This window comes from Meriones unguiculatus, chromosome 8 (genome assembly GCF_030254825.1).
Source record: "Meriones unguiculatus strain TT.TT164.6M chromosome 8, Bangor_MerUng_6.1, whole genome shotgun sequence".
Taxonomy (NCBI): Eukaryota; Metazoa; Chordata; class Mammalia; order Rodentia; family Muridae; genus Meriones; species Meriones unguiculatus.
In genome coordinates this window covers 72,634,299-72,658,995 of record NC_083356.1, presented here as the reverse complement: position 1 = coordinate 72,658,995, position 24,697 = coordinate 72,634,299, and the positions used below count along the sequence as shown (strand labels likewise).

At 54.4% G+C, this 24,697-nt stretch overlaps 3 protein-coding genes across 17 annotated transcripts in view; 2 read left to right on the top strand and 1 right to left on the bottom strand.

Moving 5' to 3' along the window:
* Positions 1 to 3,440, top strand: part of Zer1 (zyg-11 related cell cycle regulator) — a 44,326-nt gene extending 40,886 nt beyond the window's left edge. For 5 of the 8 annotated variants that reach the window (XM_060389848.1, XM_060389849.1, XM_060389850.1 and 2 more), the window contains 2 exons: positions 505 to 607; positions 1,740 to 1,877. In XM_060389848.1, coding sequence (XP_060245831.1) covers positions 505 to 607; positions 1,740 to 1,815 — 179 coding nt within the window. In that variant the 3' untranslated portion in view covers positions 1,816 to 1,877. The other 3 variants (XM_060389852.1, XM_021647403.2, XM_021647164.2) reach the window with 1 other exon arrangement.
* Positions 3,441 to 6,609: 3,169 nt separating this feature from the next.
* On the top strand, positions 6,610 to 10,020 carry Zdhhc12 (zinc finger DHHC-type palmitoyltransferase 12). Of its 3 annotated transcripts, none has more exons than XM_021647004.2 (6): positions 6,610 to 7,326; positions 8,202 to 8,338; positions 8,705 to 8,782; positions 9,144 to 9,310; positions 9,360 to 9,383; positions 9,415 to 9,706. In XM_021647004.2, the coding sequence occupies exons 1-6, from the start codon at positions 7,227 to 7,229 to the stop codon at positions 9,704 to 9,706; spliced, it is 798 nt and encodes a 265-aa protein (XP_021502679.1). In that variant the 5' UTR covers positions 6,610 to 7,226. The 3 variants fall into 3 exon arrangements, with proteins under 3 accessions (XP_021502679.1, XP_060245836.1, XP_021502601.1); XM_060389853.1 differs by lacking the exon at positions 9,360 to 9,383 and adding an exon at positions 8,488 to 8,508 and having other exon boundaries at positions 7,170 to 7,326; positions 9,419 to 10,020; XM_021646926.2 differs by lacking the exon at positions 9,360 to 9,383 and having other exon boundaries at positions 7,170 to 7,326; positions 9,419 to 10,020.
* Pkn3 (protein kinase N3) lies at positions 9,959 to 23,912 on the bottom strand. Of its 6 annotated transcripts, none has more exons than XM_021646355.2 (22): positions 23,807 to 23,912; positions 21,947 to 22,175; positions 21,591 to 21,739; positions 21,046 to 21,157; positions 20,846 to 20,973; positions 20,482 to 20,665; positions 18,475 to 18,621; positions 18,288 to 18,397; positions 18,033 to 18,176; positions 16,822 to 16,897; positions 16,573 to 16,735; positions 16,149 to 16,281; positions 15,987 to 16,054; positions 14,214 to 14,277; positions 13,975 to 14,066; positions 13,497 to 13,673; positions 12,209 to 12,271; positions 12,008 to 12,084; positions 10,960 to 11,102; positions 10,768 to 10,875; positions 10,548 to 10,628; positions 9,959 to 10,449 (listed from the first exon to the last, which is right to left on the bottom strand). In XM_021646355.2, exons 1-22 carry the CDS (start codon positions 23,831 to 23,833, stop codon positions 10,237 to 10,239), a joined length of 2,688 nt encoding a protein of 895 aa, XP_021502030.1. In that variant the 5' UTR covers positions 23,834 to 23,912; the 3' UTR covers positions 9,959 to 10,236. The 6 variants fall into 6 exon arrangements, with proteins under 6 accessions (XP_021502030.1, XP_021502114.1, XP_021502193.1 ...); XM_021646439.2 differs by having other exon boundaries at positions 16,149 to 16,248; XM_021646518.2 differs by lacking the exon at positions 23,807 to 23,912 and adding an exon at positions 22,867 to 23,422 and having other exon boundaries at positions 16,149 to 16,248.
* Between the last annotated feature and the right edge of the window lie 785 nt (positions 23,913 to 24,697).

Sequence of the window (24,697 nt, the reverse complement as noted above, 5' to 3'; positions counted from 1 at the left end):
TTCCTCACACTTCCTACCCTGTTTGTGAGTGAACTGCCAAGTCTTTTTGCCACTTGCAGGGCAGAAGGACACCTGTGTTTCCAGCCTGGGTGGTCACCACAGTCACCTTGGCGGTGTCTTACTGACAATATCATAAATGCAAGCTGCTGCCTGGGGCCTCTAGTTCCAGAACTCCCTGAGGACCTGTGTTCTGATACAAGCCTCTCAGAGGGTGTCATGCTTTGGGTCTATACTTGGGATGATACTTTCCACAGGACAAACTCTGGAGAAATTGTAACCACAATTTCTGGGGAAGCTTTGGACAACCATAGGGAAGCATCTTCCCCAAGGACTTGCCCCTTTCCCCTCCAGGTGGACCCAGGAGGCTGGGCAGACTTGGCTGGTCTCTGCTCCCTCCCAGCAGCATCCTTCCCCTACTGTAGAGAAGTTCTGGAAGCAGGGTGGGTGTCGGGGCACAGGCTGGTAGAGGCCACCCACCCTCAGCTCCCTGCTCCTACCTTGTAGCTGACAAGTACTGCCCCCTGCTGATTAAAGAAGGCGGGATGCCCCTGCTGAGGGACCTAATCAAGATGGCCACTGCCCGGCAGGAAACCAAGGAGATGGCCCGGTAAGAGAAAACTATGCATTCCTGGCTGGGCACCTTGCTGTGGAGGGCAAGGAGCACAGGGGAATGGCTGAAGCCCTGAGGAGCTCCTCAGGGCTGAGTGTGGGACAGACAGCATATGGGTGTCCAGCAGGGGCTTCCACCACTCACCCGTGGATGACAGAGATGGGTTCAGCTGTCAGTGGAGCTTGTGTGCTCTCAGCTGCTCAGTCAGCTTCCTCTGATTCCCACTGAGAAAGAACCCTCCTCATCCATCTCTACGCACTAGGAAGAACTCTGCATTATTTTTCATCATTGTTATTCCAATGAAAAGGGACCATTGTGGTGAGGTGTATTCTAGAGGCCACATGTATACAGTGCTAGTTTATCTGAATGCAAGTGTGAAGGTGAAGGTCACCAGGGAACACATGCCCTTTGAATTGGCTACAATGAAGCTCAGTGGTCCAACCCTTACCTAGTATGTGCAAGGCCTTATCCATAGCACATGTGCGCATGCACACACAAACACAGTGTATCAGTGTGAAGGATGGGGCATGCCAGAGTCCTCAGCAGCCTTCTGTGTCTCGGTGCGATTGATTGTCGAATGTTAAGCATCAGCTCTGATTGTCTCTCCAAGGTATACACAAAAATGCACACCTCCCATGTTAGAAGCAGTTGAACTGGTCTTCCTCTCTCCTCCTGAATCCACTCTCATTGGGAGGATAGTCCTTTGTGATAATTTCCAGCACAGTATAGCCTGAGGCTCAGACAACTCCCCTACCCTCAGCTCCTGAAAATGCCCTTCTGGGCTGGAGGCATCAGCTGGCTCTGCCATTCATTATTTTTGGTAAAGGCACTGTTTCAGTATTAGCTGACAAACTGGTCCTTGAAGTTAGTCTCCCTCGGAGTCACCTGGAAAGCATTAGAACTGAACAAGTCTCGCAGTGGGTGGCAGTTTCCTCAGGGAGCAGGCAGGCTGAGACACTGAGGCCTGGAGCCAGCATGGCTGCCCGTGCAGCCCTCCAGCCTGTCTGGGGCTCCTTTGTGGACCTCTGCCAAGAGAATGGCGTGCTGTACAGGGTTTGGGAGGTCAGGCTTGGCTGCTTGTAGGACTTTCTTCCCAGGTTGAGGGCAGTGACAGTGGTCATGGCCACAGGCATTATTTTCCAGGTGCTCTGCCAGCCACTGACACACCATTCAAGTCTGTCAGGGTCATTCTTAAGGCTTATTAAACAGCTGTGGGCCCACGAGGATCTGCTGTCCTTAGCCACCCTCCGATGCTCTTTCCCGTCTCGTCCAGCAAGGTGATTGAGCACTGCAGTAACTTTAGAGAGGAGAACATGGACACGTCCAGATAGAGGCCACACAGTTCGGACCACGGGCCGGAAGGAAGCACTGGAGGTCCAGTGGGCAGGTCCCTTCCAGAGCCTCCCACAGGATGAAGAGACAGTGAGGACTTTTGCACAGCTAATGCTTTTCCTTAATGTTAGTGAGATATATATATATTATATATATATATTATTATTTTTTATTTTATTTTATTTTTTTTTTGGTTAGGAAGTGTGAAGTTTTGTGTGTATGACTTCTCCTGAGTCTTTGCAGCTCCTTGCCACTCTCAATCCGCCTCCAAGCTTTCATTGCTGCCGTGTTCACTCCTGCCCCAGCCAGGCTTGCCTCTAATGCTGTGAGTGTCCAATCCCTTCCCAGTGATCTGAGACTCTGGCCTGGCTTCTGTCTATTATGGGAGGAGCTGGCCCTTACCAGGCTGTTCAACATCCCTGATCCCTGCCTGAGGGTGAGGACGATAAGGTTTGAGATTACGACTAGTCTACTGGGTCTCCCAGAAGCCTTGGTGCTCCAGGCTGTGAGCCGTCTGGGGCCAGAGAGTAAGCTGTTTCCAGGCCTCAGGCCGAGCAGCTCCTGTCCAGAGGACCCTGGAGAAGGAGGGCTTAGTTGGCCCACTGCTCTCTGGCGAGGCCTACCTGTGGCCATGCTGCTATGGAGGCTGCCTCAAGTCTCCCTCAGGCCCCAGGCTTTTGAAGGCTCCAGCCCAGAGATGGTCAGAACTCAGGGGCAATTTCATTCATTGCCCCTTTTGCCAAACATGCCATAAACCGCCCCAGCTCTGGCAGCTGGCACCTTCCAGGACCAGGGTCTTGCTCCTTGTTCTGTAGCTCTCATCTGCCCACAGCCCCCAGTGCCCAGTCTCTCCCACCAGCAGCCGAGTTGAGCCCACCCACTGCCCAGAAGATACTGCAGCTCCCTCCCAGGGCAGGAGCTCCTACTCCAGCCTCAGAGGGGCGGCGGGAAGCCACCTCCAGACCAGCACTTGGACAGCCCTCTGTCCCTCCAGCCCGGTCCTTGAGAAGCTGCTGTCCTGAGTGACAGGCAACTCTCTGGGCATCTCGTGCACCTTCTCACTATCTCAGCATTGCTTCTCCTTGACACAGAGCTACTTAGGAGACCTGTGCACACAAGAAGGCTTGGGGAGCAAAGCTGACCCTGGAGGCAGCCTTTGGTGTGTTTTTTTTCTGTCCTCTTTTTTCCCCTGGGCCTGTCCTTTGATTTTTCCAGGCATGTCTGCCTACAGGCAGATGGGCCAGGCTGTTTGCAGAACCTAGGGAGAGGAGACCGACCTTTCCAGAGGAAACCCCCTGGTCAGTGGGTAGAGGGCGTAGCCATGTGCTTCTCCCTTGCAGCACTTGGGCAACCTCAGCCCCTCCTTTTCATCACAGGCCCTTCTGGCAGCAGCCAGACCTGAGCAGAGTTCACATCCCATCGCTTTACTACCTGGGGTCTGGGGAAATGTCTGTACTTTGGGATGTCACAGAAATACATTTTTGTGCAACGTGCAGAAGAGTGCTGTCTTGTTTTTGCAGAGATTAGGGAATACTGGTCTGGAGTGCAGGGGTTCAGGAAAGGGGCTAAGGGTCTCCCAGGAGAATCCTGGAGTGTGGGTGGTAGGTTTATGTGCCTACAGGCTGGGGACAGGTGGCAGGCTGAGGTGAGCTGGGTGTCTGTGACATCCTCTCCACATCCCTGTACCTAGACACTGAGGTCATGACTGCCCACCAGACCGTCAGAGCCCCTGCTGGGATGGCACAGCCTGTTGGGAGAGACACATGGTATACATAAACTCACCACTCTGCAGCAAAGATAGAAAAGGTGCCTCCTGTCCCTGCTGGGAATGGACGTGGCTCAGAAAGTCTGATGCTGGTAGGCAGTATCATCTGGCTGCCTATAGAGGCAGAAGAGGGAAGAGTTAGCAAGGGGTCACACACAAGGCTGAGCTGAACCTGGTGGGAAGGTGGAGCTTGCCAGGGAGAGCATCTCCGACAAAGGGCCTTGCCATGGCGGGCAGGGAGACAGTCCCATGGAGATGCACCACTGAAAGGAACATAAAGGTGTGTGGAGGAGGGCAGAGCCAAGCAGCTGGCAACAAACCTGAAGTGACCCAAATCTGGCTTTGCCAGGACAGCCCTGCTTGACCTCTGGGTCCCGGTGTAACTCAGAGCAGTCCTTGCTCTCACAGGCTCCTGAGTCAAGTGCTCTCCAGACCACAGAGAGCTTGTGGGCAGGAGTGCCAGGACCAGATTGAACAGTTCTGGGAGCTGGCATGCTGGCTGTGCCCTTCTTAGTGCGACAGAGGTTTCTCTTCCCCCTCAGCAGAGCCCACACCAGTCTCTTCCATAGATGAATGCCCTCTATCACAGGGCCTAGCCAGAAGGGCATCACAGATGGTGGTTTGCCCTTGAACTCTGAGGGGGTCAGCCAAGTGGGTCAGCCACGTCCGGGAGGGAGCAGTAGCTGCCATGGCCTGTTGAAGCCCCCATCTGTGTGCACATCTGTGTTGGGTTTTCCCTTGTGCACTAAGCCTTCTCGTACTCCTCGGAGCAATCCACAGATGGGTGCATGGACTCGAGGGGTAAGCTGACTTCTCACACCATGCTCCCATAGCAAAGGAGAGAGCACAGGCCACCCAGGCACACTGTGTGCTTCTAGCCAGGTGCCTGTTCTTCCCTATTTCACAACACCGCTTCCTGCTCACTCCATCACAGTACCTGGCTAGTTCTTGGTGCTGAGGCTACGGTCGCTGCCACTCCGTGGGACTGAACAGCACATCAAGAGCCGCGCAGAGGGTCAGAACACAGCACAGGGGCCATCCAGGGCCCTTTTCAGATTTATTCTAGTTACTTTGTGTGAGTGTGCAGTGCCCATGGTGGCCAGAAGAGGGCAGTAGCCCACAGCTATGTGGCATGGGTAGTGAGAACCAATTTTCTCTGGCAAAGCAGTGAGCATTAACCAGCTGACCGCCGAGCCATGCCTCTTGCCCACCCATCCAGGACTCTTACTAAAAACTTACCTGTGGCTTAGCAGGTAAGGGGTCTTGCCACTAAAGCCAACTACCTGAGTTCCATTTTCAGGACCCACATGGAGAAGAGACCAGACTCCTGCAGCCCCCACACCCAAAAAAAGCACAAATAGATACAGGAATTTTTGTTGTTGTTGTTTTATTGAGACACAATTTCTTTGTGTAGCCATCCTGAAACTTGCTTTGTAGCCCAGGTTGGCCTCAAACTCACAGAAATCTACCTGTCTCTGTCTTCTGGGCCTGGGGATTAAAGGCATGCACCACCATCACCTGGTTGACTTTAAAATTTAAAAAAACAGAACAAACAGCCAGCCATGGTGGCACACACCTTTAATCCCAGCACTCAAGAGGTGGAAGCAGCCGGATTTCTGAGTTTGAGGCCAGCCTGGTCTACCAAGTGAGTTCAGCACAGCCAGGGCTCTGTTACACAGAGAAACCCCATCTCAAAAGACAAAAAGAAGAGAGAAAGAGAAAACCCTTGTCTTACAACAACTAAAAACAAAAACACTACTGGATGAGGAGACGTCTTGGTAGGTAAGAGCACTCGTTGCTTTTTTTTCCCTTGGTTTTTTGAGATGGGGTGCCTCTGTTGTCCAGGCTGGCCTTGAACTGAGAGATCCACCTGCCTCAGTGGCCAACTGCCTCATCCTGCCCACCAAAAAACAAGGCTCTCTATATAGCTCTGGCTGACCTGAAGCTAAATATGTTAGACTTTGCGTGTTGGGATTACAGGCACGCACCATGTCTGGTTGTACTTTGAGCTCTTCCGAGGGACCGCAGCTTTGTTTCCAGCACTCAGCGTGGTGCTTTTAACCATCTGTAAGCGCAGTTCCACAGGGTCTGCTGCCCTCTCGTGGCCTTTACAGACACCAGGCGTGAGCATGGCACACAGACATACATACAGTCAGGTAGAACACTCACACATACAAAATAATCAGCCTCTAGAACCCACGTGGCAGGAGAGGACAACAGCTGGGCTTTTCCTCTCATTTCCATGGCATCTGCATGTGCGCTCACACACAAACACACGAAAAGGGGTTTTGTGTGTGTGTTGTTGTCTTTATTTTTTCTCCCTGAGACAGCCTCACTATGCAAGCTCTCGCTGGCATGGAACTCCAGCTGTTGGCCATCTCCATCTCTGTGTCCCAAACCATGGGATTAAAGGTGTGTACCTCTGTTCCAGTGCAGGGATTAAAAATGTGGGCAGCCCAACTCCTTTTTTTGAGGTAAGTTTTCATGTCACACAGTTGGCTTTGAGTCCCTTCTCCCATGTGCACTGGAGGATGGCCTTGAGTTTTCCTGCCTCTACCTCCTGCCCGTTGAGATTACAGGCATACACCACCATACTCTATGCCATGCTGAGGACCGAACCCAGGGCTTAGTTCTTGCCAGACAAGAACTCTACCAATGGTAGAGTTTAGTAACCTGTTTGGTAATCTCATGAAGTGCTGTGACTGGCCCTTTATACCACCCCCCACCCCGCCACACACACACATACATAAGGCGGAGGGACAATCATTCTTTCCAGAGCCATGCTGGCCTTGGGAAGTCAATTCCCCTACAGAAAAAAGGGATGTCTTCTTGACCAAAACAATTCTCCAAGAGCGTGAATACTGGGGTTGGGGCTGGAAGGGAGTAAGTGGAAGTCAGCTGAATGGACGAGGTCCTAGGAACACAAGAGAAAGTCTGTCTGGGCCGAGGTGGGAGCAGGGTACTATCACCAACCCCACTGAAAGTAGCTCAGAGAAATTCAGTAGCTTGCCTCGAAAGGCAAGAGTTCTCGGACTCCACGCCTGGCACTGCCATGCGTGTTCAGAATCAGCCCCCAAACCCTCTTCTTTCCCATCATCCGTTTGCAATATCCGAAAACGAATAGGAGGCAAGTGTGTCATCAAGGCGGGCGCACCCTCGTGCAAACCCTGCCCATCACCCCTTGAGAGCACCGCGTGGCCTCCGGGCGCCAAAGGCCGGCACGCATGCGCATGCCGAGGTGGGGCGCTTCCCAGGCTTCCGCCTCCCTGCCTTTGCAAAGTTACCTGGCCCTCGGCGGGGCGGAGTTGGGGAGTTACGGTCTGTGCGCGCGGGGCCCGCCCCTCTGCTCCTCCGGCACCTGTTGGCCTGAGGGGCCGGGGCTGCCAGCCAATAGACAGTCTCCCTAAGGCTCTCTGGCCCCGCCCCCAATGCCAAACCACCAATCCCCGCGTTGCCGCTGCCCCATGGCCCCGCCTTCTGCGTGCTTCTTCCGGGTGGGCTGAGGCGGGGTCCAAGGCCATGGCGTTCTGGGCGCTGCTCAGCCCAGGGGTGCTGGTGCGGACAGGGCACACCGTGCTGACCTGGGGAATAACTCTGGTGCTCTTCCTGCACGACACCGGTGAGCCAGACACCGCGCGACCCCAAGCTCACCCAATCTCCCCTCCTGCGTGGGTCTCACCGGGTCCCCCTAATCCTCAGACACATGGAGATTCACCCCGTCTCTGCCAGTTCCTCTAGCGTCCTTCTCATGTGTTGGGCCAGAGGCCATCCGCTCTCTGCTTGATACCCAAGTTGGTCCCTAGTTAATCCTGGGATTTTCCTGTCACCCGACATGTCCATCCAGAGACCACCAGTGCCCATCAAATCTGAGGACCGATTAGAGGCCCTGGGCGCCACCCATCCTTCCCAGATATTGCTTCCTGTCCTCTCCCTGAGTAAGATCAAGAAATCGACTAGATTCAAGGACTGGCTTTCTGCTCAACTCCCCAAATCCTATGACACGACTAACTGCCCAAAAGAACACCACTATAGCCAGGAGCAAGCCTCCCATTTTCTCCTGGTAGCATTCACTCAGCCATCTCCTTTCCCCATTATTTCTTCCAGCAGCCCCCTACCCGGGGTTGCCCTGCCCAAAGCAACAGCCCTCACCGAGGCCTCTGCCTCAGCCTCAGCCTCCTCCACTGCTTTTGCCCTTTATCCTCAGGTTTTCACAACAGGAATCAGCTACCTTCAAATCTTCCTCTGCTCTCAACCACCGGTACTAGGGTAGTCTACACTCAGCTGTCTGGTGTCAACATGACCCTTCACATCTCAGCCCTCCTACCTCTCCAGAATCCTCATTCACCACCATGGGCTTAAACAGGCTGGGACCTTCCTAGCCTGGGCTTCCTCTTTGGGAGAGCCCCTTTTCCCCTTCCACATCCCCCTCGTGCTCCTTGCTCTTCCCTTCCTTCCCTTCCTGCTGGGGCCCTTACTGTCCTCTGGCCTCTCCAGAGCTCCGCCAATGGGAAGAGCAAGGGGAGCTGTTCCTGCCTCTCACCTTCCTGTTCCTGGTGCTGAGCTCCCTGCTGCTCTATCTGGCTGTGTCACTCATGGACCCCGGCTACGTGACTACCCAGCCTAAGCCTCAGGTAACCAGGGACCATGAGGTCCAGACCCTTTCCCTGGCCAGCAGGGAGACGAGGCCCCAGAAAGGTGTCCTGTGAGGCCCTGAGCCTGCGTACATTGTGGGGGCGTCTTGGGAAGCCTCTTGTTCACCCTATGTTTTTGCTCCTACAAGGATGAAGTCACCAAGGCCCAAGTGAGGAGACGTTCTTTGCAAAGGCCACCAAGTGTCCAGTACTCTGCTCTGTGCAGACCTCCCTTTTACATGAGACGGGACCTAAGTCCTGCCCAACCAGAACCAAGTGACGCCTAGAAGAGATGCCCCAAGCGTCATCAGCCTCCCAAGGAAGGCACACCTCCCTCCCGTCTTATGCCCTTTATCTCATTTTCAGGAGGAGCCCAAAGAGGAACAGAAAGCCATGGTTCCTCAGGCCATCCCACTTCGGCGCTGCAGATACTGTTTGGTGCTGGTGGGTGATGCCCACCACATGTACTCATGTGGGGGAGGGGGTCCTCGCATTAACGAAAGGGGGGGGCAGCGGCCAGGCGTGGTGGTGCGCACCTTTAATTCCAGCACTTAGAGGAGGCAGACGGGTGGATCTGAGGCCAACCTGGTCTAATAGTGGCGGTTCCATGACAGCCAGGGCTACACAGAGAAAGCCTCTAAAAAAACATTAAAAAAAAAAAAAAAAAAAAAAAAGGCACCTTGGCCTTGCTTCCTGCAGAAAGGCCTGCCGAATCCAGGCCCTGACTATAGCCATTAGCCCTCTGCCCCATGACGACCCACCAGGGGAGCCAGCACTGATCCTGAGCTCTGCTCTGTGCCCACAGCAGCCCCTGCGAGCCCGGCACTGCCGTGACTGCCGCCGCTGTGTCCGCCGCTATGACCACCACTGCCCCTGGATGGAGAACTGTGTGGGTGAACGCAACCACCCGCTCTTCGTGGCCTTCCTGGCACTGCAGCTGGTGGTCCTCCTGTGGGGCCTGTGCCTGGCCTGGTAGGTGCCTCAGGTACTGTAGACAGCATGCGCGTGGGTGCTCACAGAGCGAGGACCCCCTGGTGCCCCTACCTTCCTCAGCTCTGGGTCTCCATCCCTGTCCTCCAGGTCTGGCCTCCATTTCTTCCAGCCCTGGGGCCTGTGGCTGCGGTCTACGGGGCTCCTGTTCGCCACCTTCCTGCTGCTTTCCTTCTTCTCCTTGGTAGTTGGCCTGCTCCTGGCCTCGCACCTCTACCTGGTGGCCAGCAATGCCACTACCTGGGAGTTCATATCCTCACACCGAATCGCGTACCTCCGCCAGCGCGCCAGCAACCCCTTCGACAGAGGTCTGACTCGAAACCTGGCCCACTTTTTCTGTGGTTGGCCCTCTGGGTCCTGGGAGACCCTCTGGGCTGAGGAAGAGGAGGAAGGCAGCAGCCAGACTATCTAGGGCTGCTGGAGAGAAGGCTGCCGTTGTGCCTGAAAACCAGAGGCTGTGCTAGCTAGGGATCAACCCAACCAGCCCGAGCTCTTTACTCCTTCCCGGGGCTCCCAACCCTCACCAGACAGCAGACAGAGCCCTCCCCCCGACACACACACACATCCAAGGAAGACACGGCAGAAAAGGACATGAGTGGGGGAGGGGCACTCCACAACCCCTGGCCTGGCTACCTCAAGTGTACAGTTTTATTAATTTAATGCTCTATAAAGGCAAGTATTAAAAAAACAAAGCGGACTGTGCTGCTGTCAGGCCTTTCCTGGCCTGGGTACTACCAGGAAGTAGAAGAGTGTTAGCGGGGGCTAGAGACAGCTCACTCCAGGACACCGAGGGAAACCTCCAGCAGCAGCCCCACGCCCACTGGAGCCCACACACTCATTAAATACCCTGGCCCTGGGCACATGGAAAAGTAGAGGGTTCTCAGTCTGACAGGGGTGTCAAGAGACCCTCAGGACTCCAGGAACTGCTCAGATACAAAGTCAAAGTCCCGGAAGGCAGCCTGCTGTCGAGCAGTGAGGGAACTCTGGGGGACTGGCGGGGTCAGGGTTGGAGGCAGGCAGGTGAACTCTTCCTCGAAGTAGCGGAGGTCTGCAGGGCCACAGAGAGTAGGCACGAAGGGGGGCTGGACGGTGCGGGCAAGCAAGGCCTGCCAGTTGGTGGTCTGTGATCAAGCGTAGAGAAGTGTGAGAAGGTGGGCACGGCAGACCGCAGGGGTCACCCAGCCCTCCTACCTCACCAGGCTGGGTCCTGGCTCCTTACCCTGAAGAATGCCTGAACCTTGATCTCCTCGGCATCCCGCTCTCCTGCCCCTAGACGCTTCTCTGGGCACTTCTGGAGGAGCTGGCAGGAAGCAGGGCAGGTGTGAACTTAGGGCATGCCACTCCAGGTGCTTGCTGCCCCACGGGTACCTTATTTAAGCTGTGCCATAGGTCCCCAAGGTATTGGCAGGGTACGCCAAGCCCTGGACCTTGGGACTCACCTTCTGAATGAGCTCTAGTCCTTGCACTGACAGAAAGTGGGGATACGGGACATCTGCATTAACGATGCACTCAAACACCTCCTCTTCTGTGTCCCCTGGGAATGGGCACTGTGGAAATGGGGTTCTTCAGGCTGTGCAGGCTCTCCCACTGTCCCCACCCCAGAGACCCCGGAAGCCCCTCTCTGCACTTACCTCACCCACTAGCATCTCATAGAGCAGCACACCCAGGCCCCACCAGTCCACAGCCCGAGTATACGCCTCCTGAGTCAAAACTTCGGGGGCCAGGAACTCTGGGGTACCACAGAAGGTGCTCGTCCGGTCACCAAAGCCAATCCCTGCAAACCAACATCCACACCAGCGCCTGCTTTGGTGTGGCCCACTCGGTCTAACCTCCGGTTATAAGAATCAGTGGGAGGGGAGCTGAAGAGATGGCTCAGGGGTTAAGAGAGAACCTACGTTTGGTTCCCAGCACCCACACGATGGCTTGCGACTGTCTAGAACTTCCGTTTCAAGACATCTGAAGCCCTCTTAAGGCCTCCACAGGCACTAAGCGTGCATCTGGTGCACAGACCTACATATATGTACAACACCCATACACATAACATTTTTTGTTTTGGGTTTTTTGTTTTTTTTCAAGACAGGGTTTCTCTATGTAGCCTTAGCTGTCCTGGAACTCACTCTGCAGAGCAGGCTAACCTTGAACTCACAGAGCTCCACCTGCCTCTGCCGCTTAAGTGCTGGGATTATAGGTGTGTGCCACTGCGCCTGGCTCACACAAAATTTTTAAATACAAAAAATTTACAAAATCACGTCTAGAGATAGAGGTGTGACTCAGCCTAGCATATGTGAAACTGTGGCTCTAAATCCAGCAGTACAAATACATTCATATATACGTACTTCTCTATTGCTGCCAGCCTCTGTGATAACCAATAACAAGGCTTGCGTGTCCCCTAGACTCTCTAGGCCAAGGTCATTGGGCAGCCCGTGACTAAGAGGAAACTGTCTCTGCCAAACTCATGTGCCAAGACCATAAAAGGGAGAACAAATGCCCTCTTCAGTCCTAACTTTGTCAGATTTTTCTGACAAATTAGGAAGAGCCAGAATTCTCATATTCACAGCTGTTCCCCTAAACATGGGTCACGAATCAAGGCCAGGGTTGGGGAGCCTGGACAGCATGAGTGAAGAGATTTCTGGCTGGCCTGGGCAAGGCAGGAGGATGTGATTCCAGGGCGGGGCCCACCTTCCTTGCATAGTCCAAAGTCCGCAATCTTGAGGAATCCCTGGGCATCCAGCAGAAGGTTATCCAGCTTCAGATCCCTGATGGCGGGTGGTGCGGGTCAGAGGGGCCGAGAAGGGCTGAGGATGGGGCAGAGCAACAGCACGGGGGAGCGAAGGCCCACCCTGGAATGGCCTGCCCTGGTATCTCCTGGGCAAAGACTACCTGTAAATGATCCTCTTCTCATGTAGGAACTGCAGCCCCAGGACCACACAGGCCAGGTAGAAGCTGAGGGGTGGTACAGAGAGAATTCAGGCCCGGCGCGAGGAGGCACCAGAAGGGCCCAGCCGGATTCAGGCATGGAGAAAAAGTAATGTGCCAGGGATGGAAGGGCCCAAAGAATCCCAGGGTTGCCATATATTAGTGACCTGTTCTTTCTGGGCTCAAGCACGGCAGAGCCAGTGGATCTAGTGGTATAGGGCTATAACCCCAGCCACCTGGGAGGCTGAGGCAGGGCAACAGCAAGTTTGAGGCCAGCCTGGCCTATGTTGTGGAACCCTCTTTCAAAAACACAAACAGCCTGGCCTGGTGGTGCATGCCACCTTTAATCCCAAGGCGAGCCTGGTCTACAAAGTGAGTTCAGGACAGCCAAAGCTACACAGTGAAACCCTGTTTCAAAACAAAACAAACAAACAAAAAAAACCCTAAAAACTAAAAAAAAAAAAAAAAAAAAAAAAAAAAACAAAACAGAAGGCTGGTGGCTGTGTCAGTGGTGATGGTGGCAACAGGAGGCCAAGGCGACAGATAGATCTCTGTGAGTTCAAGGCCAGCCTGTCTACAGAGCAAGTTCCAGAACAGGCAAGGCTACACAGAGAAACCCTGCCTTGAAAAAACACAGAGGGCGGGCAGGCTGGGGATGTGGCTCAGTGGTAAGAGCACTTGCCTGCCATACACTAAGTCCTGGGTTCAATGCCCAGTAGGGCAGCCCGTGGGGGATAATCATCATGACTTTCCCTCAACTCAGGATCTGAGAGGCTGGGGAGTTGGCCCAGCATTTAAGAGGAAGGACTACTCCTTGCCCCAGTTCCCAGCCCAAACTGGGTCTCTTATCAGGTGGCTCTCAACAACCTGCCACTCCAGCTCCAAGAGATCTGGCACCCTCTTCTGGCCGCTGAGGGCTCCTGCACACACTTGCACATAGCCACACATACACACCATCAAATGAGGATCTCAGGGTCGCACTAGGGTCAGCGTTGATGCGCTGAGTTTGACTGCATTAACAGAGCACGAAGTGCATGATTGCCGCCACCACCCCATGCTGGGGGTGTGCAAGCATGGTTCCCACCCCTGGAGCAACCTTACAAAACTGTGATGACAGAGCCCATCCACAACTATGCCAAAGAAGTTGCCAGATGCTGTAATGTTCCACCAAGTCTCCTCCAACCTGTGCTATTTGTCTTGTTGGTACTCCCTACCCAAAAGGGAGCAAGTGTCAAGTAACCAGGGAACCCACCAGGCCTGGGGCTCAGGAAAGACATCCTCGTGGATCTGCATCATGAGATCTCCTCCGGGCACAAACTCAGTAACAAAGCAGGCATGGCTGGAGGTCTGGAAGCAGGCAAGAAGGGACAGCAGGAAGGGGTGCCCTGTGCAACCCACAGCCTCCAGGATCCGCTTCTCACAGTACAGGCTGCAAGGGAGAACATGGAATGGAACCTCCAGGGGCCCTGCCCTGACACCCACCCAACACCTCTGGCTGAATGGGTACTCAAAGTGCTAAGGTAGCAAGTTGATGGATCACAGACGGGGAAGGCTTCAAACCTGCAAAACTACCATGATCCTACTTACAGATGAGCAGCCTGAGGTGCTAAAAGATGAGAGGGTTTTCCCAGTGCCAAAAAGTGAACCTGAACCTGGCTCTTAATCTACCTTCTGGAGCCCAGGCCAGCCACCCAAGGGTTCCAGCATCAGATACTTCTCAGTTATACAACCTGTCAATCTCATCCCGGCCCAGCACTTCCTGCTTCTTCAGTGCCTTGATAGCGTAGTATTTTCCTGTTCCTTTGTACTGGACCAGGAGGACCTGGGGACCAGAAAGAGTTGGGCTCTGGGTAGGAAGGAAAGAGAGCCTTCACCTCCCCACACAGCACCCCACATCGCAGCGTCTCCTAGCTAATGTGCTCAGGCTCACCCACCCACTGACCACACTGCACCACCCTCAAGTCACTACCTTCCCAAAGTGTCCCCGGCCCAGTACAGCCAAGCATCGGAAGTCCTGAAGTCTGGGGGGTTTCCTGCAAGACAGAAAGGGAGTAGGGAGCTGACTAGGACCGAGGTCAGGCCTTCCTGTCCCCGCCTAGGCTATCCCCACTGCATTCACCACAGAAAGAAGACATTGAGCAAGCCAGTTTATAAACCCAAAGAGCCAGGGGGTGAGCTGCCAACTAATGGGTACAATGAGTAAGTGGTGGTGCGCCAAGACTGCAGACCCAGGAGAGTCACAAGTTCAAGGCCAGCTATACAGTAAGACCTTATTTTTAAAAAGAGTAAGTCTCAGGCAGGTAAAATGGCTTAACTTCCATGCCCAAAACCCACTTTAGAAAAGCCAGATGAAAGCCAGGCAGTGGTGGTACACATTTTTTTAGTTAATTAATTTATTACTTATACAGCACTCAGTCTACATGTGTACCTGTGTACCAGAAGAGGCACCAGATCCCACTATAGATGGTTATAAGCCACCATGTGGTTGCTGGGAATTGAACTCAGGACCTTTGGAAGAAACCACCAGTGTTCTTAACCTCTGAGTCATCTCTCCAGTCCCTGGTGGTGCAGATTTTTAATCCCAGTACTCCAGAGGCAGAGACAGGCCATCTCTGTGAATTCAAGGCCAGCCTGCTCTACAAGGCAAGTTCCAAGAGAGCCAACAGTGCACACAGAGAGAGAGAGAGACAGGAAGAAAGAGAGAGAGAGAGAGAGAGAGAGAGAGAGAGAGAGAGAGAGAAGGAAGGAAGGAAGGAAGGAAGGAAGGGAGACAAAGAAAGAAAGAAAGAAAAAGAAAGTAAGGAAGAAAGGGAGAAAGGAAGGAAGAAAGGAAGAAGGAAGGAAGAGAAAGAAAGAAAGTAAGAAGGAAGGAAGAAAGAGAGAAAGAAAGAAAGAAAGAAAGAAAGAAAGAAAGGAAGGAAGGAAGGAAGAAGGAAGGAAGGGAGAAAGGAAGGAAGAAGGAAGGAAGAGAAAGAGAGAGAAAGAAAGGACCAGATGCAATGGCTGGCACACATCTGAAGCCCCAGCCCCAGCATTCCTCAGGCGAGGTGGGAGGTGGAGAGGAGCAGGCTGGAAGTTCAAGTATGTGAGCAGCAAGCACAGTCGCAGAAATAATGCAACCCTGCCTCAGAAATGAAGTGGACTGCCCTCTTACCTACCTCTGTTACTCTCCTCTCCTGCTCTCTCTACCTTGCTTTCTTTCCTGGGGACCCCTACCATGTCTCTCTCTTTCCTTTCCTCTCTCTTTCTCTCTCCACCTCCATCCAATAAATCTTTCCTTAAAAAAAAAAAAAAAATCCAGAAGTGGACTGAGAGAACCACCTCCCAAAAAGTTGTGTTCCACCAGAAAGATGGTTCAAAAGAGCACTGGCCGCTCTTCCAAAGGACCCAGGCTCGACTCCCAGCACCCACATGGCAGCTCACAACTGTCTGTAACTCTGCTTCCATCGGATCTGCACCCTCACACAGCCATACTTGCAGGCAAAACACCAACAGGCATAAAACATAAAGGAATCACTAAAAAGTTGTGTGCTGGGCTGGAGAGATGGCTCAGAGGTTAAGAGCACTGTCTGCTCTTCCAAAGGTCCTGAGTTCAATTCCCAGCAACCATATGGTGGCTCATAACCATCTATAGTAAGATCTGGTGTGCAGGTAGAATGTTATATAAATAATAAATAAATCTTTAAAAAAACAAACAAACAAAACCACAGAAGTCTCTGAACGAATGAAAGCCAGTGAGTACCTGGTGGGTAAGGCCCCCATGGTGGGCACTGCTCCAGTTCTAGAGTCCATGTGGGGGCGCTTGAAGCTCTATGAGAACAGATGGGTTCAGGCCTGAGCAGAGTGCTGCCCCTCCTTTCCTCCTGGCAGCCTCTGGGTCTGCCCGACCTCCAGAATCCCTTACAGGAGTCCCCGAGGATGGTTCTTGAAGCAGATAGAGGCGCGGGGGCTTGGGTGGAGGCTTCATGTCTTTTCCTGAGAGAGTCTTTGTGGGCAGGAAGCCACTGTGTGAAGGAGAAGCCGGGCAAGGTGCACACCTGAAATCCCAGCATTCCGGGAGGCAGAGGCAGGCGGATCTCTATGAGTTCGAGGTCAGCCTGGTCTACAAAGTAAATCCAGGACAGCCAAGGCTACACAGAGAAACCCTGTCTCTATAAACCAAAAAATAAAAAATAAAAAAGGGGGGGTCTCGGCCCAGGCAGAAGTGGGAGGGCCATGGCCAAGTGAAAGGACAGGGAGGCTCAGAGGGTGAGCGGGAGGCAGAAGACAAAACACCCACAGAACCTGGAAGCAGCAGAGAAGTGCACGGTCAGGGACAGGTGGCTCACCTGGGGGAGGCGGAGGTGGAGGTCCCGCAGGCTCCCCCTGGAGGCCACCCTTTAGGGGGACTGACTGTGCTCGGTGAGCTGCAGGGGGGCAGCAGGCTCATGACCAGGCGCCCCCAGGCTGCCATGCTGAGGTTCATCTGGGAAGCCCTCAGGAAGTCCTGGCCTGGACAAGGCAGATGGGGCCTCGGCCTCACCATCACGATGATGGTCAGCCTAACCCTCTCCTCACACAGTCCCCGCCCTCCATACCTCTACGCTTAGAGAAAATGCGTCTCTGCCTCTGCAGCCGAGGCCTCCTTTCAATGACAGGTTCGCAGAAAGTTACCTAAAGGGACATGGACAGAGCTGAAGCCTGGCTAGCCAGGGCTAGCCCCCAAGTGCCAGCTCCCAGTCTCAGCCGTAGAGGCAGCCTAGTTAGCTTTAACTGTCAATATGACACACCTAGAATCCTCGGAGAGGAACTGCCTGGACTACATGGCTTGTGGGCATGTCTGGAGAGATCTAGCACACTGTGGGTGGCACTATCCCTAGGGGGTGGTTCTGGGCTACAAAAGAGCTCACAACACGAGATAGTTTTCTGAGGGAGGCGGAGAGCAAGCCAGCAAACAGGGTTCCTCCTGGTTTCTGCTTTAAGTTCCTGCTTATTAAGTTTCTGTCCCAACTTCCTTCAAGATAAGCTGTAAGCACACTTTTGATCCCAGGACTTAGGAGAAAAAAGGAGGTGGATCTCTGTGAGTTCCACGCCAGCCTGCTCTACAGAACAAGTTCTAGGACAGTCAGGGCTATGAAGAGAAACCCTGTCTCAGAAAAACACAACAAAAACAAAACAAACAACAAAAAAAGAAAAAGAAAAAAGCTAGGCTGTAAATTTGTACATTAAAGTAAGCCCTTCCCTCCCTTCAGCTGCTTTCGGTCTGAATTTTATCATAACATTAGAATGAAACAGTATGAGAGGCTCATCCTCACTGGTACCAGTGGGGAGACTGAGGCCCACAGAAGAGGCACCTACTCAAGGTGACAGACGAGGCAGGGCCAAGTCAGTACAGAGGTGTGAGCCTCCCTGTGGAGCTATCTCCAGTCCCTAATTCCCACATTGGCATGAGGTGCCAGTCTTTACAGTGCATGCACACATACATGCAGGCATGCTCAGCTATGTAGTCAGAGGTTGACACCATACTGGGGTGTCTGCCTTACACCTTAGTTTTTGAGACAGGATCTCCCACAGAACCTAGAACTCACTGTTTCGGCTAGACTGGCTGGCCAGTGAGCCCGGGGATCCATTTCTGCAAGCTGTGCAGTTATAGACTCGCCACCACACCTGGTTTTTGCATGGATGCTAGGGGCCTGCATGCAGGTCCTCATGCTTGCACAGTAAGCACACGCTATCCACTGAGCCATCTCCCCAACCCAAAGCATCAGTCCTAAAGACCCTCTGTTAGAGGTCAAGGGTCAGTGGGAACCTCAGCAAAGAGCCGCCCCTGAGGCACCAGGCTGAGAGAAAGTTGGTGACAGGCATTGTCCAGGAAGTCCTCCAGCTTCAGGAAGGCCACACCACACAACTGTCGCCAGTCCCGCCAGTGAACCCCGATCTCCAGCTCTCGGGCCTATGTGGGAAAGACCAGGCTGAGGGCTGGGGCTTGGCATCAGCCCTCACCTGAGTGGCCTCCTTCTCTGTAGCCCACAGCTAACCCTGTCCACACAAAGGCCAGCCTTACTCGGTTCAAGGAGATGGTAAAAGCCTGGTCCCAGGATTTCTCAGCCACCTGTCCCCATCCTGTCTGGCCCACAACACGGTTGTCAATCTTCAGCACAGCCAGTACCTCACCTGTGGTGACAAGGCTTGGATTCAGGGCTTATCCAGAACGGGGGCCCCACCACCTTCTATGGATCCCCCTTACTCACTGGCTAGTTCACCTCCAGCACGCTGCTGCCTGGACCTGGTTCGGAGCCAGCCCTCAGACGGGCTACCTGCCAGGACAGCCATGGGAGAACGTCCAGGCACAGCCATCAGCAGTTGTTCACAGCCCAGGAGGCGAACCTGCAGGGTGCCTGGTTGGGAGTCGGAAGGGCACTTTGTCAGGAGCCGCAGCCAATGGGCCACGGGACCCCAGAGGGATGCCACCTGCTCTAGGAAGGTTGGTGTTAGGAGCAGCTGATCTAAACCATGTCCACACCAGGCCTTGGTAGACACCCACCATGCTCAGCATGATGGCGCCTGTGCGGGGGCAGGACACAGCAGCACTGCAAGAACAGGACTTCCTGCAGAGCTGTGTGGAGCCACGGGGTGGGGCAAGCTGCTGCCGTGAGCTCAGGGCCTGGGGACCACCACGGCCTCAAGTGCACAGGAGCCTGGGGCCACGAGCAGCAGGCTGGTGGCCCACCCCATTTGTTCCCATCTGAACAGTAAGGGTGAGTCCTGAAGGCAGACAGAATATGGTTAATATGAGATCACCGGGAGTTTTGTCTCAAAGGGTAGAAGAAAGGAGAGGAAGCAGTGGAAAGCCAGGAGCTCCTGAGGACAAAGCCTGAGTCTGGGAACACCTTTTTGCTAGACTGGGCCTGAAGACCTTACAGAGACACTAAGGGTGGTGTCCAGGCAATATACACACCTTAGGAAATGGAGCGTCAGCCACAAACTAGGCTATAGATTCTCGGCTTTTTAAAGCTCTGTAACTAAAGAACTCCTGATCCTCCTGCCTCACTTCCCAGGGCCTTGGATAATAGGTGTGTGCTACCATAACCAGTTTATATGGTGCTGGGGATGGAACCCAGTGCTTCATGCACACTAGGCAAGAACTTAACCAAATCTCTCCCATGGCTAATCCCTAGTCTAAAATTCTTTGCTTTTTTTTTTTTTTTTTTTTTTTTTTTGGCTTTTTGAGATAGGATTTCTCTGTATAGCCTTAGCTGTCCTGGACTCGCTTTGTAGACCAGGCTGGCCTCAAACTCACTGCCATCCACCTGCCTCTGCCTTCCTGAGTGCTGGGATTACAGACATATGCCACCACGACTGGCAATTCTTTGCCTTTATAGAAACAGGCTCCCTCTCTGTTTTCTCAACTTGTTGACTTGACTATAAGTCATGAGGCACCAAGGTCAAGCTCGAACTCTGCCTCTTCTAGGGAGCCCCCCTTGATGATCCAAGACCAGGTGAAGGGCCCACACAGAACAGGGCTCTGAGAAACCCCATTCGCTGTGTTCTGCAGCAGGCATCAGCCAAGCTCTAGCCTGCAGCTCACATGACCGCTTGCCTGTCAGTGAGCTCCTGCTACAAGCACACAGACCTTTGCTCCATATGAAAGAACTTTCTGGCTTCATGGTGGCGGCGCACGCTTTAATCCCAGCGCTGGGGAGGCAGGGGCAAGAGGATCTCTGAGTCAGCCTGGTCCACACAGTGAGTTCCAGGACAGCCAGGGCAACAAAGAACCTTCTGATAGCTTAAGCTGCCCAGGCCCCCAAGGCTGCCAGGGGAGTGCGCTGACTGTTGCTTTACTCCTTAGTCATTTAAATCACATCCACATTGGCCAAGCTCTGACCGCTCACTGCTGAAGCAGTCACAAGTCATTCCGTTTACAAAGCAACCCTATGAGTCAGCGCTACTAACATTTCTATCATTTCTTTACTTAGGGCCTCTCTGTGTAGCTCTGGCTAGTCTGAGATTCACTATACAGACCAGGCCAGAACTCAGAGACCCACCTGCTTCTGCCTCCTGAGCTCTGGAGTTAAAGGTCTGCGCCACCACGACCAGCCACTATCATTTCTGTTACAGATGGATAAACTGAGAATCAGAGTAGGAATGTGAGCTATCCAAGGTCACACAGTAGGACCAAACCCTTTCCTAAAATGCTTCCAGAGCCTCTCCAAAGGGTAAGGGGCCCTCTGAAGTGAGAGGGAATCCTTGCTACCTACCTGTCAGGGCAATGGGTTTCACAAGTGTCCCCAAAGGCTGGGGGTTCCCAAGCAGGACCGTCCGAAGCTCTCGGGTCACCCTGCTGCGCAGAGAGTGGGTGGGAGGCAACTTCTCCAGGAGCAATTCCAGGGCCAGTCGAAGGAGGTCCAGTTTCTGGGAAGATTCCTGGAGCTGGGCCTGGGCCTACAAAGGAGACGCAGGCAGAGACAGACACGGGGTGTTGGTTGAAGGGGTCAAGCCATGCCTTGAGTTCTTCACTGCTGCCCTACACGGGCAGAAAGCCCTTGGTGCAGGCACCGCTAGCAGGTGGACAGAGTTAAGAGAGCCGTAGGAAGAGCAGCGAGCTGGGGGACACAGCCTGACCTCAGTCAGTGCCTTGCGATCCTGCATTCTCTGGCCACCAAGCAGCTTCACCACATTCTTGGCCCCTGCAGCCACAGCAGCCTCAATTCGAAGCCGGTGCTGCAGCTCCTCCACCAGCAAGTCGGGGCCTGCAGGGAGGAGGTGAGCTGAGCCCTTAGCCCTGGCCCCGGGGCGCCACCCTCCCTCCTCTGAGGCCTCACCTGGCTCTGGAGGGCCGCTGGCCTCCAGGCTGCTTATCTTCATTCGCAGCAGCGCCACTTTCAGCTGGCTGTCCTTGAACATCTGCTGGGCAGCTGCCAGGAGCTTCCTCTCCTACAGCGTGACACTCGCCCCATCAGATCCGGGATAACAGCAGACCACCAGGGCCTGGAGCTGAGCCTCCTCTTATACCAAGGTTCAAACTCCTACAAGCCTCCCTTGTTGAATGAGGTGATGGGGATGGGGAGAGCTAAGTGTTAGGGCACCCTGTGGGATGGAACATGTAGAGTGGAAAGGAGCTGGGACTGGCAGCCGGGTGGCTATTCTGCTAGACTTCTGTTGGGCCTTTCCGACAGAGTGTGGACTGGAAACTTGCCTCACCCACCCAATTGTAGCTCTGCACTAGACGAAGAGCCAGGGCTGGGTTGGCATTGCTCTACTGGCACAGGGCCTGGCTTTGCACTCTTCATACCTGAGAGCTAAGTGCCTCCCATCATGTAGGTTGGAAGCCAGGCCTGTGCCTCCCCATCAGAGACTAGCTACTTACCTTGGCGGTGCCGCTGGCACAGGTGTGAATCATGTTCTCGGCCCCCTGCTTCACCTTCAGCTCTACCTGAAGCTGCCTTTGTAAAGCCTCCAAGTGCCGAGCTCTTGCCTGCTCTGTCCGTGGTGGCTGTGGTCCTGAGGCCACTGGCTCTGCAAAAATTGGTAGGGACACATGATCCTACCACCAGAGTCCAGACCTTGGTGAAGGGCTCTCTCTTCCCTTCTTTCCTGGCTGTATCGGCAACATGGATGATACAGGGCGGCCAGGTGCTCTTGCCTAGTGGTCAGAGCCAAGGCCAGGATCAGGGTGTTCACAGATCTCCTGCTCCCTGGGCTCTGGGCAGACTCCTCACTCACCGGCTGAGGCCGGCAGCAGAACCTGGGCATGCAGCTCCCGAAGCTCGCCGTGCAACTGCTCCAGGCGGCGGTTGGAGGCCCTCAGCAGCTGCTGCACGTGGCCCAGGTGGCGTCGGTCCGTGGCCACACGCCGCATGTTCTCCACGCCCTGCTTGATCTTCAGCTCCTTCTGGATAGCTCGACGAAGGGTCTCTTTCTCATCCTCGGGGGCCCTCTGGCCAGTCCCAGGCTGCAAAGGGCAGAGAGGCCTTAGCTTACCCACCGCCACAGCGAAGGGGGCACAGATGCAATAGGCCTGGCTCCAGGGTGTCTCAGAACTCTGCGGAGAGCTCGCCTGTCTCTCTCTCAGAGAAGGGAGAGAGAAAACAGACCAGGTTCCCATGGTGCTTTCTGGGTACCGAGTTCTAGATCAAAGCACTCCAACAACACATTGAATTGCCTACTCGTCTGTGCAGTTGCTTTTTTGTGGTACCGGGGAAAGCCAGGGCCTGGAGCCCGCTAAGCAAGAGCTCTGCCACAGATCCACACATGCTGTTCTCATTCTCACTTCATCCAGGAGCAAGAACTCACACAAGCAACACAGAGGCTCCGCCACCGTGTAATGAAGAACCCCATTCTCTCTCAGGCAGCTACACTGCTTTCTCTAGGTCCCAGAACCAAGATGAATCTGGGAGGTAATACATGCAAAAAATTCACTCAAGGTCACATGCAGGAGGCAGCCAGGGGCCCAAAACTTGTTTCTTCTGCCTTAGACAGTGTGGCAGAAGCAGAGCTGATGGGATCTGGCAGGAAATAAAAGACCCCATGACTGCGTAGCAGATCAGAGGCATGGAGGTAAACCTCTTTCTCAGAGGCTGACCGCTGACCCCCCCCTTCCCATTCCAAGGATCCTGGAAGCCACCCTATTTTATCCTTCTTACCTCTCTGTGTTCCATATCCTGAGCCCCATGAAAGAATGGCTACTCAGTTTAGGGGGTCCCCCAACCTCCCAAGCCCAGGCCTCAGCTAGGCTGGCTGGTCCTGCCTTAGTTGTCAGAGGGCAAGGGCGAGGCTCAGGAAATCCTTTGACCGCCCCAGGCAAGAAGGCCAGAGCCAAAGGCCTGAGCAAACAAAGCCCTCACAGAGCTGGGGGATTGCTGGCCACCAGGGTCCTGAGTCACCTCGCTGTTGCTGCAGGGCGGAGGCTCACAGGAAATCGGAAAATGTGTACAAGCTAGACAGGCCAAGAGGAATCTCCGGAGGAAGGGTACTGGGAGGGGTGAGCGCCAAACCTATAGGCTGCCTGAATGACTGAGGAGCGCCTGTCTACCACGCTTCGCCCTCACCTCTTGTCCTGACTTGACACTGGGATGCCATCATGTCCCGCTCCTACCTCTAGCTGCCCTAGGGTAGAACATTACTTCTCTCCCACCTTAAGTGACACATCAAATTCGAACCCCTACACACTGCGGGCCTTCGGTGGACCCACGTTCCCAGCCCTTTGCTGAGCTCAAAGCCTCTGGTGGCGTGTTCTTGCCTGTGGGTGTGGTGTGTTGGGGACAACGCCCACTGCTCTCACAGTCTTGTCTCCCCTCCCCCCGCCCCGCCCCGGACTCCTCTGGGAGGGCCGGCACCCCAACCTCTGCGCTCCTGGCAAACTCCCACCCGCCTGAAAGTCTCTAAAAGACCTAATTTTAAGGAACTTGCCGCCCATCCCCGCCCATGGCACATTCCACATGTTGCTCGGCTGGATCTCCGTCATGTCGGAAACCCGGGGACCAGAAAGTCTTAACCTAGGGCTCAGGCAGAGAGGCCGGAGGGAAGATGAGAGCGCGGGGTGCCCTGGGCCGCAAACGCTGCCGCTGCGCGCGCTTGGTTCACCTGGCGCGCCGCCCCCTCCTGCTCCATGGCGCCTCGCCGGCCAGTCCTCCGCTCCGCTACGGCTCCGGAAGCCCGGGCCTCAGCGCCAGACTTTCAAACTTGAAACTTCCCGGGAAGCCGCGCGGGACGGGCGCCCCCTCCGGAGACCAGCTCGCCCGGCTGGTGCTGAGGGGGCAGCGCCCCCTCCCGGCAGCACTGGAGCAGCGCCCCAGACCCCACTCCCTAGTTCAGCTCCGCGGCTCTGGGGCCCCTTCCTGCTGTGGCGGCTCACGCTATGCCCAACTGATCTTCCTAGAGACGGGAAGGCCGGGGAAGGGGTGGGGGGGAGTTTCTGCTCCAGCTTTGCCCGCAGCTTGCGGCGGTCTGGTCCGGTTGCGGAGTAAACCTTGATTCAAATTATGGTCACGCACAAATAAGGTATATACCAACTCAGGCTTGTTCGAAGTGCATCCGCTGACTTTTCCTTTGGGGCTGGGGAGCGAGTTCAGTAAAGTGCCACAAGCTCAAAGATTCTATCCCCAGAACCCACGTGGGATTTGCTCAGTGCATAGTGGGTGGGGCCTGGGGAGAAGCCTGGAGGGCTGTGAAGAGCCTGCGTGCACGTTGGAGAGGGCGCTTTTCCCAGCACACCACACCCTCGCCATCAATCCCAGTACTTGGGAGGCAGAGGCAGGAAGGTCTCAGTGAGTTCCAGGCCAGCTAGAGCCACACAGTGAGAGCTTGTCTCAAACACAAAACAACACAAGAAGCCTGTGGCGCAGGCCTTTAATGCCATCAGGCAGATGTCTGAGTTCCAGTCACACTGGACTGCACAGCCAGTTCCAGACTAGCCAGGGCCACACAGTGAGACCCCACCTTAAAATCTGTAAGGAAAAAAATCGAAGCCTGGTG

What these genes read in the sequence shown, in the direction of transcription:
- Pkn3 (XM_021646129.2), bottom strand. Translation starts at nt 23,833, where the DNA reads ATGGAGCAGGAGGGGGCGGCGCGCCAG. An exon ending in GCCGGGGACACTTTGGGAAG is followed by an intron (nt 14,067 to 14,213) that starts GTAGTGACTTGA and finishes TCTGGTCCCCAG; the next exon opens with GTCCTCCTGGTCCAGTACAA. An exon ending in ATGAGATGCTAGTGGGTGAG is followed by an intron (nt 10,876 to 10,959) that starts GTAAGTGCAGAG and finishes CCATTTCCACAG; the next exon opens with TGCCCATTCCCAGGGGACAC.
- Zdhhc12 (XM_060389853.1), top strand. Translation starts at nt 7,227, where the DNA reads ATGGCGTTCTGGGCGCTGCTCAGCCCAGGGGTGCTGGTGCGGACAGGG. An exon ending in CTACCCAGCCTAAGCCTCAG is followed by an intron (nt 8,339 to 8,487) that starts GTAACCAGGGAC and finishes TGCTCCTACAAG; the next exon opens with GATGAAGTCACCAAGGCCCA. An exon ending in TGGGGCCTGTGCCTGGCCTG is followed by an intron (nt 9,311 to 9,418) that starts GTAGGTGCCTCA and finishes CCTGTCCTCCAG; the next exon opens with GTCTGGCCTCCATTTCTTCC.